The sequence below is a fragment of the Ornithodoros turicata genome, chromosome 1, assembly GCF_037126465.1.
Source record: "Ornithodoros turicata isolate Travis chromosome 1, ASM3712646v1, whole genome shotgun sequence".
Taxonomy (NCBI): Eukaryota; Metazoa; Arthropoda; class Arachnida; order Ixodida; family Argasidae; genus Ornithodoros; species Ornithodoros turicata.
The window spans coordinates 33,070,438-33,084,691 of record NC_088201.1 but is presented as its reverse complement, the minus strand read 5'-3'; the positions used below and the strand labels follow the sequence as shown (position 1 = coordinate 33,084,691).

The 14,254-nt window shown below is 42.7% G+C and overlaps 1 protein-coding gene across 2 annotated transcripts in view; it reads right to left on the bottom strand.

Annotated features, from left to right (window-relative positions):
* Positions 1-14,254, bottom strand: part of LOC135377924 (zinc finger protein 341-like) — a 28,052-nt gene that overhangs the window by 5,269 nt on the left and 8,529 nt on the right. Inside the window, exons 3-9 of one of the 2 annotated variants that reach the window (XM_064610693.1) lie at positions 9,549-9,757; positions 8,839-9,102; positions 5,464-5,679; positions 3,653-3,817; positions 3,342-3,449; positions 3,160-3,276; positions 672-874 (exon numbers count right to left, since the gene is read on the bottom strand). In XM_064610693.1, the coding sequence (XP_064466763.1) occupies positions 672-874; positions 3,160-3,276; positions 3,342-3,449; positions 3,653-3,817; positions 5,464-5,679; positions 8,839-9,102; positions 9,549-9,757 (1,282 nt within the window). The remainder of the gene's footprint in view (positions 1-671; positions 875-3,159; positions 3,277-3,341; positions 3,450-3,652; positions 3,818-5,463; positions 5,680-8,838; positions 9,103-9,548; positions 9,758-14,254) is intronic. The other variant, XM_064610694.1, reaches the window with a different exon arrangement.

The following is a 14,254-nucleotide window of genomic DNA, read 5'->3' as shown; positions in this document are numbered from 1 at the left end:
AGCATAGTGCTTGATGATTTTTGAGCGCCATCATTGCCAGTCTGACGAAAGGAGGTTGCAAACCCAGCCCACAGAGGGATAGTAGAAAAAGTGACAGTTCTTGAAATTAGGAGAGGGAAGGCATGACCCCAGCGGAAGCCGGACGAGATAAGCCTGTGTTATCTCTTTCTACTATCCCGGTGTGGGCTGGGTTTCCAACCTCCTCTCATCGGACTGACAACGATTGCGCTGAAAGATTCATCTCGCGCTATGCTCTGGGTGCTCCGTAGAGCACGATGTTCGGCTATTTTTTCCGGTGGGATAGCTCCTGAGTATCCCTGTCAACTATCATGAATTTGAGTAAATTCGGCACGCTCTTCACATTAGTGGGGCAAAAAAGTGACCTTTACTTGGCAAATTCCAGAGTTCAGTTCGCAAAATTAAACAAAATTTACGTTACATGACTTTCACATCAGGAGATGGCAAAAACATACTAAAAATAAATGCCGTTGACTGCATGATTCTAGGTGGCGTAGTTTTTTTATTATAATTCGATGACACGTTTTCTGGGACTCCCTGTATATACAGTTCAGTACTGCACAGTACAGTTTACTTCTACATATTGTATCACATCTTCGGAGGTAACAACAGGTAAACAGGAGGATAAACAGGTACCAAACATGTTCACCTACCGTGATGTCGAGCTAGCACCAGCATTTGAAGCGTAGAGGCTATGTGTAAACTGGTGCACACTTAGGTCGTATAGTGAAGCCATTGTTTTTGGACATAGTTGACAATGATACACCATCTCATTCTCATGAATTTTAGCATGCGCTAAGAAAGACTCCAAATCGTTAAACATCTGTCCGCACTTCCCCACTATACATTTGAACACCTGTATAAGAGAGAGAAATATATTAATATGTACCATAATTGTGTCACATAGCTGCATGCACACCATTAAATCTGCAGCAGCTAATTACACTCTCACACAGTAAAAGAAAAAAAGAAGAAAAACAAAACAAAAAACAGAGGCCTCTCCCCTAGCCTGTGGCACAAATTAGGAGAGATACACACCTGGCACACTCTATTACCATGTGCAGGGGACTCATTCCCCACCTTGATATATTTACTCTTTCCCCCAAAATGCAACACAATGCAATGTGACCTATATGCAATGCATGTGCACATGATGCATGTTTCTCTGGGCACTCAGATACAAGTATGTCGAACACCCTTTTGTCGTGTGTCATGCTAGTTAGAAAGGATCTCAGGAACGCTGTCACAAATTTAGTTGTAAATGAAAATGTAAAAAAAGTGCAAACCACACTAAAGAATGTCTATGAATTTAGTGACACTAGTTCTACACCCTCTAAGCCCCCACGGGAAGAGCGTGGGCTACATAATCTCAGAGACAACCGGGATTTTGTCAAAAACTCTGACAAACAACCTCGGGTCACTACAACCAGACAGTTTGGAATATTCACCAAGCTTCTTCGTCTTAGACCTCCTTCTACGCCAAAATGGTTTTACGGTTCAAGTCACCACTCATCATGAATTTGTTGCCCTTTAGTACGGTTTGTATTCCTCATTTGTGTTCCTTTTTTCATGTGGCCAGAAGTGAATGTTGCAATCTAGCGTACGAGTTCCGTGGAGCTTAGACACTGCGATGGTAAATATCTGCAATAGCTCTTGCGTGGGTTTTTCTTTCATAGTTGTCATTTTTTATTTTTCACTGGGATGATTTTCAGCACAGTTACTTCTCTTCTGCATGTAAAGTCACATGTGAGATTTTGACACTGGAAGGTTCACCCTATGACATTTATAGAATACAGCTGAATTATTTATTTTTGCACACGCAAAACAAATGAAAAAGAATGTGCTAGGCTTGACCAGTGTAGGCACAGTCATGAAAAAAAAGTAGTAGTTATGTGTGACACAATAAAGAGAAGGCTGAGCAACATGGCTCAGACTCTCGCACATTAAAACACATCTTTCACAGCAGTTCTGTGTTCCTTTGTCACATGCACCTATATCTGCATACAGCTACAATAGCGTGCAACGAACCATACAAGTAATGAAGAATAATTGACTAATTATGACGAATACACCTTATAAGCGGTGAATTTCATATTATTCTTAATAATGTGAGAGATTGGATAGGAATGTGTTTGGGAAATACAGTCAATGCTAGGTATGCCAATGGCCAAAGTTTCACAAAAATTGTTCATGTCATTTAGCCCTGCCCTTGATGGCCTACAAATGCTTTGCTCCTCCCGATATGTCTTCTTCAAAGACCTGTTCCAGAAAGACAGGTCATTTCCAGTGTAAATACCGCTTCTACCCATAAAACCATATTATCCTCAGACAGACAGACAGCTGAGTCAGCATACATGAAAGCAGCTACCCCAAATCCACTGGCATTATGCACTTGAACTAAGCAGTTGAGCACACATGTGTCAGCTCTTCCACCACCTTCACACAGGCTTGTGCGCATGCACTGCAATTGAGCTGAGATGTAATTGAAAGTTGCGTGCTATGAACATGACACGATGCCATGCGTTGTCCTGTTTCAGCCAAGCCAGTTGAGCTGCCTGACTAAAACAAGCAATGATCATTACGGTTGGACATTAACCATACTGAATCACGGAAGGTGCTCTCAGAAGAAGTGGAAAGAATTCTAGCATATATGGTGATCAAAGTAGCTGTGCCAATTTCTAGTCCCCAAGGTCAGCTGGGGATAGTTGTTGTACAGAAATGGACTCCATGATGTCAGTTAACCAGTAGGCGAGGTGCAATTGTTGTGCCTAACAGATACAGTGGTGGTAAAAGTCATTGACAGTGTGAGACGTTCAGGTCACCAAACTGTGAGAGATCACCCCAGAAGGAATAACAAATTAATCCTGGTTGTCAGATATAGTAACTCATTTTAATACAGTAACAATCCCTTTTGTAACCCATTTTGCAAGTCTCAAAACTTTCCTAGAGACCCTTACATGCAAGCAAAGTATGGTATGTGGTATGCTCTAATGCTGCTGTGGCACAATCCATGGTCTTATTTTGAGATAAATTTTGCAGATGTGCACCACTAAGTCAGAACTTTGTCATAAGCATGAAAAAGCTTCAAAGGTGAAAACTGAAAGTGAAACCTCAAATCAATTATAACATCAAATAACATACCTTTTCATGTCTATGCTGCTTCATGTGGGTCTTGAGTTCACAGTACGATTTTCCAACATAAGGGCAGTAATGACAGATGTAAGTATTGTCTAGTACAAGGGCTTTTGTTCTGTTATCCTGTGGGCAGATAAAAAGAATGTGTTGAAAAGCAGAGCATACCATACCATACATTTAGGCCATACTTTAATTCCAGTGCTTGGTTCTTTAGACTCAGAAGTTCCTTCCGGAATCATGAAGCTCTCTACCACCAGCTGTGGTGGCAGAGTTTGTGACAAGCCATTTGGCCAAACCTAAGAAAATGTCAATTATGCAGTAGAGTGGGTGTTACATTTACTAACACTGCAAATACTGATTTAATAAAATATAACATATAATAACACATAAGCAGAATATAACAGTTCATTTGATGCACTGAATATTTTTCAGGAGAAGGCAAAATATCTCACAGCCTAGTCTGGCTAGAAGATAAAAGCAACAAACTACTTTGGCAAACCTTGTGAGTCTGCATATGCTTCTTTACGTTAGACTTCTGAGCAAACGCTCGTCCACAGATGACACACTGAAATGGTTTGTCACCGGTGTGTGACCGAATATGCTGTTGTAAGTCAAAATTCTTGCTAAACCCTTTCGCACAGAACGGACAAGTTTCATTCTTGGCCTGGAACAGTAATAATCAAACAATAAGTAACAATCAAATCAATTAAGCACCTCTTTTCCCTGAGTTGTTTAATCAAGTCATTAAAGGTACTGTAACAGGCAACTACTGGAAAGTCCAAAGGTGAAACTGAAAATAGATGCCTAGAGGGCAAGAACTTGGGAAAGAAGCACTGAAATTGGCTGCTTCCTATATACAACCAATCTCCATGATTTCACTGCTTTTCCCTGCATGACTTTCATGGCTTTCCTTTTTTATGACTTGTTCATGACCAATTCTATAAGGCTGTGCAAATAGTGTAAATCAGCTGTAAGTGAATGACAGCCTTGGCTCAACCACAAATCGAAAAGGAAAATCTGAAGACAAGTAATGAATTAACAAGTGAAATCAATAGCTACATAAGGTAAAACATTTTGGTAGTTTTGTAGACCCGCATAAACCACTATAAACCTCATTTTGAAAAAAAATTTCACGCAAATATGAGGACCCCCCCACTCAAACAACTGGTATGATGCAATTTGAAAACATATCCCTCTCAAAAATGAGAATTTCGAGCACCGTGCATAAGGTGCAACGTGCATCTATCGTTATACTGAACATGGTACATGTAACATATTGTACGTTCAAACCAGACAGTTAGAGCGCATTACATTAATAATTCGTGGCTTCACGTCACGGGACAACTATGACCATGAGTGACGCCACAGTGGCCGGTCTGTGGATCAATTGGTTAGGGCATAGACCAAAGAAGGTGATAAGAGAGAGATGACCTGAGGACCGTGGAATCCCCAACCAACTTAGGTGAGTCATTTCATAATAATTTGTGGCTTTACGTCGCAAGACAATTGTGATCATGAGCAACGCCACAGTGGTCAGGTCAGCGGATTAATTTGCCCACCTGAGGGTTCTTAAACGTGCGCCGCAATCTCGACACACCGCATACCATGTTTAACGTCCCTTGCGGAAGACGGTGTGTCTGAGCGACTTGTACCCTCCCACCAAGTTGCCACCATCCTCGGCCGGGTTTGAACCCGTGATCTTGGGATCAGCAGGAGGACACGCTACAGAGTACGCCACTGAAGCCTTAGTCCGTCGTTTGAGTTGCAAAAAATTTCATCTCCATGCTGTACCATTGCTTCTTGTGCTTTTAGTTGGCAGGAAAACAGAAGTGTGTTTAGTTTCCTCTAAATACCTTCCACCTTAGCTGGTAAATCCGATTTGGTAAAAAACAAACTAATATTTGTACTGGTTTAATCATTCACTATGGTACACAAAATAGGAGCACATTTACTTTCCCGTAATTTATTTGCATTTTCCTGCGCTTATCATAAACCGTTCAAACCTAGTCAAACATTGCCTACCTGCACACTGCTGATGAAGGCCCAATAAAGACCAAAACAGCTGTCCAGTGCTGGTATGGCAACGTTTGAGTTATAAACTCATACATTACGTGCAGCCACAGAGCATCAGCTTCTCTTTTCTTTATATGTATTATAAACTGTGTAGTATTCGAATATATATCTGCATTTCAAACTACTATTCAGAAATATTATTGTGTTATGTCAGTTATCTATTTGCACAGCCAAAGGATATGCACATGAATTTGCCCACAAGTAGCATTCGATATTAGCAAACATGAGAAGGAGCACCTTTTTCTGTTGAGAACTCTCTGGCATGTTCTGATTTTGCCTACAGCTCTTACTACTGGCTGTGTCACACCCTTCAACTTCTTGCACAGCTTCATAATGGTCTGGCATTGTAGCTGTCATTGCTGCTTGTTCCACATCGCCGACCACAAACTCAACTTCCTTCTCTGAGGAGACACTTGGAGTCTTTGTCAGGGCAATTTTACGCACCAGACATTCCTGTATCCACAGAAACAATATTTCAGTAAGGCAGAAAGTACCCATGTCAGAGTTCTGCTAATGTTCACACAATTTGAAAAATAGCAATTCTTTGTATCTAAGTCGAGCCCGTTTATTACGATCTTCGATATAACAGTAACTCCGATATTAAGATTAAATTGCTGGTTTGCGTCAGCTCGTCCATTGAAGTACATATAAACAAGACTTCGATATAGCGATCATCGTGAAAGCGTTTGCTCGCATATACAATCAGAATTTTCCCAGTAAAATGCGTGAAAATCAAGAACCAAGATTCCAGTTTTTCATTGACAACAAATTAAGGTAGCATTTCCAAGAGCCTTAGCCTGCGTGGGCATTAAAGTGAGAACGCAGTGTGTTTACCCGCGCATGACTGAGGGGGATTAGATGCTCACGTTGCAAGGTGCGCAACTTTGAAGGGGCTCGCGGGAAGTAGAAGAGGTTGCTCCCTCTCCACATGGTTCTCTTGCCCTCAAGTTTTCTTCTGGTTTGCTCGGTACCACGATGGCTTCTGCACTTCCGGGATGCGTTTTCATGAGCAAAGGCACATGGCTCGATTCGAAGGCACATGCTCGACGAATTCTGTACTGGTGCAAAACTTCGTTGCGAAGTATTGTGCCTTCCAAAATGAATTGGCAGACAGTTGCGTGTCGCCACCCAAACATCCGCCGACAAATTACACGTGGACGAGGCGCATTCTAATGGACAATGTAGTTCTGATAGTGAGAATGATGATGACTACGGCACTGGATGACAAGCAAAGGACAAAATCGTCGATTTCAAAAGCTGAGGAGCCTCACGTGATATGGGCAGTTATGTTGTCCTTGGAAAAGCTTTCGACACAAATCTGTGCCAATTTAGAGGTAGATAAAATGCTTTTGCGCTCTCAACAAATGTGAATCTTCAGCGGCGTTCAATTTGTGCCGTTCTACTTCGTTGATGCGATCCCAAGCGGCGATTTTGCGAAGGCTAGTATATAATGATTAAGGCCACCCGTTTTCTGCGATTCCGCGAAAATGCGCGGTATTGCGACTTTGCCGCGGAATGCAAGATTCCGCGTGGAATTCCGCGGAATTCCGCTTTTTTGCCGTGGAAAACCCCAGGGCGCCACCAGCCCCTGTGAAAACCAGATGGAATTCATAGATTGACGCTGTGGAGCTCAACTCGGAGTACTTCGTGCACTACCCCTCTCTTTTGGAAAAAGTACAAGAAAGGTATGGGAATGCTGCTGGAGTAGACAGTTTTAGTTTCCATGATGCAAGAAATATATACAGCGCTGAAGTACACCACTCGGTGTATTGCCATTTTTGGCAAAAGGGTGGCTGCACACAAGGTGTACATTGTTTGCACTCTGGGAATACCTTAAAGCAGCATCTTTGGAAGATTACGTAGCCCTCATGAGGCAAGAGGGTTTGCAAGATGATGAAGCTGCTTATGTAGGAAAACAAATAAGAAGCGGAATGTGCCAGGCTGACCGCAAAGCACAAGAGCTCTTGGGAAAAAAAGTGACACCTGGAAATTTTTTAAGAGTATGAGGGCCCTAGACCCACTGCAACTAAAGTCAATGTCACATGAACTTTGTGACTATGAGAACATCTCGGGCATAGGAAGAGATGCTGGAAACCTTGCAGCTGAGTGGTTGCTGTAAATCAACACTGCAAAAGACTGCGAGTCTTCTGACCGTGACCTGGCCCCATCTGTCTCGAAGCAAGTCGACCCACCGCCACAGCCCTTTCACATCATTGGCTTTTGGGATGGCATGAAAACACTGACGCCGGCACTGGCATCAATTGCAGTCACCTGTGTGTACCCATAAACTCTGTTGATGCAGAGAGATCATTCAGCAGATATAAGATGATTGTCAGTGATAAACGTCATTCTCTGTCAGATGAGAATACGAAGTACCATCTCATGCTTAGCCACAACAGCTTTTTAATGCTGTAGCTTTTTTCTGTATCTTGGGGGCCCAATAAAGAGCTTTCTGTTTGAACTCAACGCCATTGAGCATGTGCCGCGGAAAAACGCAGAATTCACGATCCCCTGCCACGGAATTTAAGATCTGCCGCAGCAGAAAATGGGTGGCCTTAATAATGATAACTCTGATATAACGATCAGATTTCGCATTCCCGTCAATATCGTTATAAATGGGCTCGACTGTACTATGTAAAAAAGGCCCCAATGTGACATATGTATGCTTCTTGTTGGCCTTCTCAGGTAACGTGACTCTTAAAAGGCTTCAAAGAAAAAAAACTCATCCCTTACTCATAAGTCACCACGCTTCTCTTTCCTCGTGAAAACCCCTAGAATACCTCTTCTTCTTCTTTCATCCCTTTTAACATGACTGAGACCATGGATGCCACAACAGACCAACATAAATGTTCTACACTCTCATGCTTTCTCGCTATTTTCTCCGGTTATGCTTTTAGCGAGAAGTTCAAAAACTTATTAAATCTTCCAAGCAGTTTCTGAACCTTACTATACTCCGCTACAAGTTAAGACATGCAGGTGAACCCCACCCACAAATCTGAAGTCGTCCATCATTGGCGCGCGCAGTTGCTTTACAGCTACGACCAAAAATATATTACGCGTGCGTCCATTACATACTGATCATGTTTCAAAATCAACTGTCGCTGACGACATACATGGAGGAGAAGTGCATGCTTATGAAAAAAAAAAAAAAAAACATTAAATACTCGCGGTAAGAAAACACGTGACTTAGCTTCCCCGTATCCGATTATGCCCCACAGTCAATGAACGGACTACATCCTCGGATTGCGGAGATGTACATCTGTGCCTGCAGCTCTTAAGTTGTCTCTGGGTATAGCTATTCGATTTGAAGTGTGCCTCGAATTATGCATTATTCAAACTGCCCTTCAAAATTTGTAATTTGATGTTACGGAAGTTGAGGTTCCCTGCTCTTCTGTTCCTGAAAACTGTTCCCCAATATTGGCTGAAAAACTTTAAGAACATGAAATGGCAGCATATCACTGGTTCGAGGGACAGGTATTGATTGAATAGATAGTATCTTCATACTAACACCTTGTAATCAAGTTGGACATCATCTCTTCTGAGTTTGTTATGCTAGAGCCCCACCATGGAAAACTCCAAGTCACCATAAAAAAATTGTCGTCAGAGCCTAACCGTTTCATGGTGATGTCTGGCAGAAGTTGGTGACTGGATTGGCTCAGTGAGCCCTGAAAGTGTAACGGGTGGGCAAGCTGTGTTTTGGTGTGGCACAACAACAGCGGCATCTTGAACAAGGCTTGGAGAACGAGTGAGAACTATAGGACCCTCTGTGCTTGCTGCAGCCTGCAAATCTAATGGCCCTTCCAGTGGACTAGATAGTGCTAGCAGTTCTGCCTCGCTCAGTATGACTTGCGACTTGGAAGCCAATGCTGCCTGCAACTGCACAAGGAAAGGAAACATATTTTAGTCTCTAGCACACATAGCAAATCCAATAATAATGAAATCAAGTGCATGCACATTTTGTTGAAATGTCTGCTAGTGCTATTATCTGTGCACACTAATGGTAATATTGATAACACAATATCCCCCACAACATTAAATTCAAAGTGGGTGTAAAACATGGACTGAAGATTTTTGAGTGTCACGAGAAGGCTGGTTCATAGATCATGTCAAACCAACTCTGAAGCTTCAGGTTTCATAAAAAAAATACCTTTCATTCTTCTACAGCTTCAACGTTATACTGCACTTTCCCTAGCTATAACATTTGAAAAATCCTATGTGCTGTGAAAACACCATCATATTCATGCAGGCTAACTTGAGAAGTATTCAGAAACACAAAAGCAAGGCCTCAATTAAACTTGAAATTTATAACACTTTTTACTTGCCTGGCATACCTGTGAAACAGACAGACGGTCTATAGAGAGAGCAGGTGCTGTTGCAGGATCACAAAGTGAGGTAGACACACGCCCTGAGCACGGTTCCTTTTTGTGGGCAAAAAAATCCGGAAGTGTAGTGAACTTGCATTTACACTTCCCGCACTGAAACGTGTCGTCATCGTCTGCCCCCTGTTCTTGAGGCACCTCCACTTCACCCACTGTCACAAAAAAATAAAAGACAATGAGATTACAGAAGGGTACCTCCATCCCAAGTCGAACAAGCCACGAAATTTTGTTTCTCGAATAAAGGTGAAAAAGTATTTGTCTAAGCCACTGGCGAGTAAAGAAAAAGGAATGCTTTTAGAAGTGTCATGAATGCTGAGAGGAGGAATGCTTTTAGGAGACAGGGAACCTGTTGCCTCCCAGATCACACGGCCGAGGTTTGTGTGTGTCCCGCAACAATGTTCCTTAGCGCAGAACGGTGACAGCTCTCCACATACAGCACAATGAGTCACTATGTTTTCAATGCTTAAATTTTTTTTTCTCTGCAAAAAATTGGCATAGTTGACGCATAGCTCCAAAGAACACTGCATTCACTGCGACTTTCTGGACCCTGTACAGCACGGATAAAAATGAGCTACGTACCATTTGTTCTACATATACAGTGCTCTCAGATAATTTTACTTTATTGTTATGTTCTACCTGGAACGTAAATGGCACTCGCATGTGTAGAACAATATCTTGGAAAAATAACAAATTTCAGACGCCTTCAGCCCAAACCCCACCACAAGCCCACTTCCTAATTGGGCATGTTGTAGATGTGGACTACACGTACAAGAAAAAATGAAATATGGTATTTGGTGGTAGAGTCTGTGTAATTTTTTCCTGTCCGCCTTGGACACAGACCTGAAACACACATCGGCACAGCCAGCTGCATGCCACATCACGTATCCTCATTGGAAACTGATGACCTCCATTCTAAATCATTTTGGACCATAACAAGGTCGACGGGACACTTGCGTTGTTGGGATAGCTTGAAACAGAACGTGACGCGAGCTTTTCAAAATCCAGTCGTTGTATTACTCAATAATCGCTTTTTGCACTGAACGTGTCACATGTACTGCCACTGTGAGCCCAAGGACGAGAACATCCTTTTATGAGTCTATAGAAATTTATTTTCCCCAGAATGATCATGGTGAAACATAATTGAAGTATACACTGTTGTTCCATTTGTGTGCTGCTATCGACTTTCTTTATTGTCACTTTTTGGGGCAGGTCTAGCACAGGACGTACAGATTTCCACATCCTTTCATCCGCCTGAGATCCTTTACACTACTGTGCAATAAGTGAAGAAGGGTTACTCTGGGCAGCTTCCTGGATAGAGCACACACAATGATAGTCGCGTTTTAAATTGTCTGCGTTACTGGAGAGCACAAGTTGTGAAGCGTTGCGGCATGCTCGACTACACCTCCAATGCCGTCACACATGTTCTTCCCATGCCCAGGGCACGAGACTCACTTCTTCAGTGATTTTTCATTTCCATTTCATACAGTTGAAAGTGGTTCTTGAAGTGCATGCTCGCTCCGTCAGAGATATACACCACACTGCCATAGATGGAGCTGTTCTCATCCATGCAGTTGTCCACCTTCTGTATTGAAAACAATCAGGTAGAAAGTTGCATGGCATGTGTCATTGTTAACTATTGCACAGGTACAGGTATTTTCCTGTAGCAACAACAAGAAAGGGCAGCAAGAGCTAAAGATGACCAATTAACTGGTGGCATGCATGCCACACCCCTTATTGACGTTCAACACAAACCAGTCATTAAAGTTCATTTGCAGACTGGGACAGCTCAAGTGTGCATCTTGCTCCACACACCTCCACATCCCCTTGTGTACCAACAGTCCAGTTCCTTGTGAAGTGCTTCACACACTATTTTTCTTTCCAGATGGGATCAAAAGGATTAAAGATGCTTTATTTCTTCAGAAATGCAAAATACACAATACAAACGGGACTATTATAACAAGCCCTGCTATACAGACCCTTAAAGGGGCACTAAAAAGCAAAAACAAGTTCACTTCAAATTACGTTACATGCAATGTTAATTTTGTACTTGTTATCATAATTCAAAACTTTGACTCCATTACGGAGCTACAATCGAAATTATACCCGACTCTTTCTTGCTTTGGCGCTAAGCAGTGAACGTTGTTTCAGCTCGTGCATCGGTGTTTTTAGTTCACGCTGCGCTTGCACGCACGTGCCACGCTAGGAAGCAGTCCCGGTGAAAAACATAGTGCACGTTCCAAAGCGTTCCAAATGTTGTCAGTGGAACATTCGCGAGAACTGTTGTGAGCTACAATTCAGTGACTCGGTATTGAAAAATGCGGCAGTGCACATCATGCTGCGCATATATGGAACACTACGATCGGACCCGTTGCAAATCCACATGCCCACGATAGGTATATGCGCGCTTCTCCTGCTGTCTCATTGGATGCCGCCAATCTTTGCTTCCTGCGGATCCCATTCGTTGCCGCCAAAGACGGCTCTGTTTTCATTGCGTTTTTCTTCTAAACGGTAGCACTGTGTGAACTAATTTTGCTTGCGTTATACTAATTGAAACACTGAGTTTCATTTGAGAGCAAGTTGTTTTTGCATTTTAGGGCCCCTTTAAAACAAGAGTAAATAGGTTAGGCTGCCAAATGGAGAGCAAAAGTAGTGGGGTCATTCCACATGAAGCGATCCAATCGTGTGGATCGACCACCACGGATCATGCTACTGTTTTTACTGGTTGACACTGTAGAGACACCAACGCTCACAAAATATTTTTGCCAAATTTGGACGCATTTTCACGTTAGGTGGCGCTAAACATCTGGGGTTCACCTAAAAGTGAGGTGCCTTTCAAGGCTTCTCCTCGGAAAACAGCTGAAGGTACTTTATATCTGTAAACATCAGAGTCGTTGTCAAAGATTGCTCCTTCATTCAGTATAAAGAAACTTGCATGCTGATGCGTCTTTCATACAGTACTATATACCTAGAAATCCATGTTTTTGCTATATGTTTGCTATTTTATCCCTGCACATAGGGACGTAAAATTTGGGAGACATGGAGCTGGTCACTTGAACATGTGAAAAAAATTATTTCTCAGGGTATAAAACAAAACTGGAAAACAATTTTGGGAAATATAAAATTTGATAAATTAACTGTATTGCTAGCTGAAAAAATCGACGTGGCCAATGCGATACGAGCATTCTGTCAACGCTAAAATGATGGTGAATGTGTCCACTTGAACACATAAAAAACATTTTCTTGTTTTTAGCAATTATTTTTTTGAAGTAATACAGTTGCTACAGGAGAGCAGCCTGCTGGTGTATGATACTGCCCCACTAAAACGAATAAATATACAGCGGCACCAGATTAAAAATACACTTTGAGTGACGTCATTAGACAGATGACGAGGAGTGACATTGTGCTATCAGCAGTTAGGAAGAAGAAAAAGTAAATGTGATTACATTGCAACTGTAAATCATCGCATTTGAAGCCATTTTGACGACTGGAGCACCTAATGTTCCTTCGCCCTGACATTGTACATGTTGGCTTGAGTAGATAGAGACGTCAGACGGACCTTGACTTTTCTCATGGAAAGGGGCTTGAAGCAATGAAAATCAAGTGTGCATGGCCGTTGACCATTTCGTATAATTCTTTCAACACAATCTGCTCCTGTGACATATCAGTAGAAGGCACCAACATTGGTAATATATTTTGTAGGTATTCTTGAGCCCTCCGGAAAAGGTCCCAAAGAGTTAAAATTTGCAGTTCGAATGGTCTCTGAAGGCTAGCCTTTGCCGCTTCACCGTACCTCCAATACCGTCACATGGTCCTTTTCCGTGCGATGTACCGAAGAAGTTCCACATCGCTGGAACCCCGAAATCTTCTTCATAAAAGCACAAGTTTATGAAGCTCTTCTTATTTTTTGTATTGTGAAGCATCCCCATAGGAAAAATAATGCAGCTCCCTGATATGGGGGTGAGTAGCGAGGAGCCGTTCTAGGAACATCTTCTGATAGAGATGCGTTGTTGTGGGCATGACCTACTTAATAACAGAGCGACCAGGCCACTTTCCCAAATCCCTATGGGGCGGCTGTCCGCTGAGCCTCCTCGCCCTTTCCTCCTATCACCGGTGAAACGTCCGCTTGGCGCACTGCCCACATTCCCTAAAACAGTGGGACGCCGCATTGGGACATGTGACGACAGGGTGTTCGTATTGACTCGCTATATCATTTCGACGTGTATATTGGTTTGTAATGTACAATATCGACTGCTGTACTCGTTTGTCGGGGCATACTTCACAGGGATGCTGTTTATTTTGTTTTCTCGTGCTATGGTATGGTATGGCATAAGTGCGTGACACCAGCGCATCTCGTATTGGTACACAGCACAAGGTACTTGATTTGATACTACGCCATCCTTGCAAAACAAGTTCCCCCATACCTGGTCGAGCCTGGGAGGTACCGGGTTCGAGTCCCGGAGCCGGCTGTGCTATCTGGATTTTTTCCTGGGTTTCCGTCAGACGCTTTCAGACATATGCATGTCGGCACAGTTCCCTTAGAAGTTGGTCCTTTCCCCCCTATCACCCCAACCCTATACAGGTATCGCTGTAAAGACCCAATCAGTTCATTGGCGATCCAGCACCGGAACCAATCATGCTCTGTCACGTGG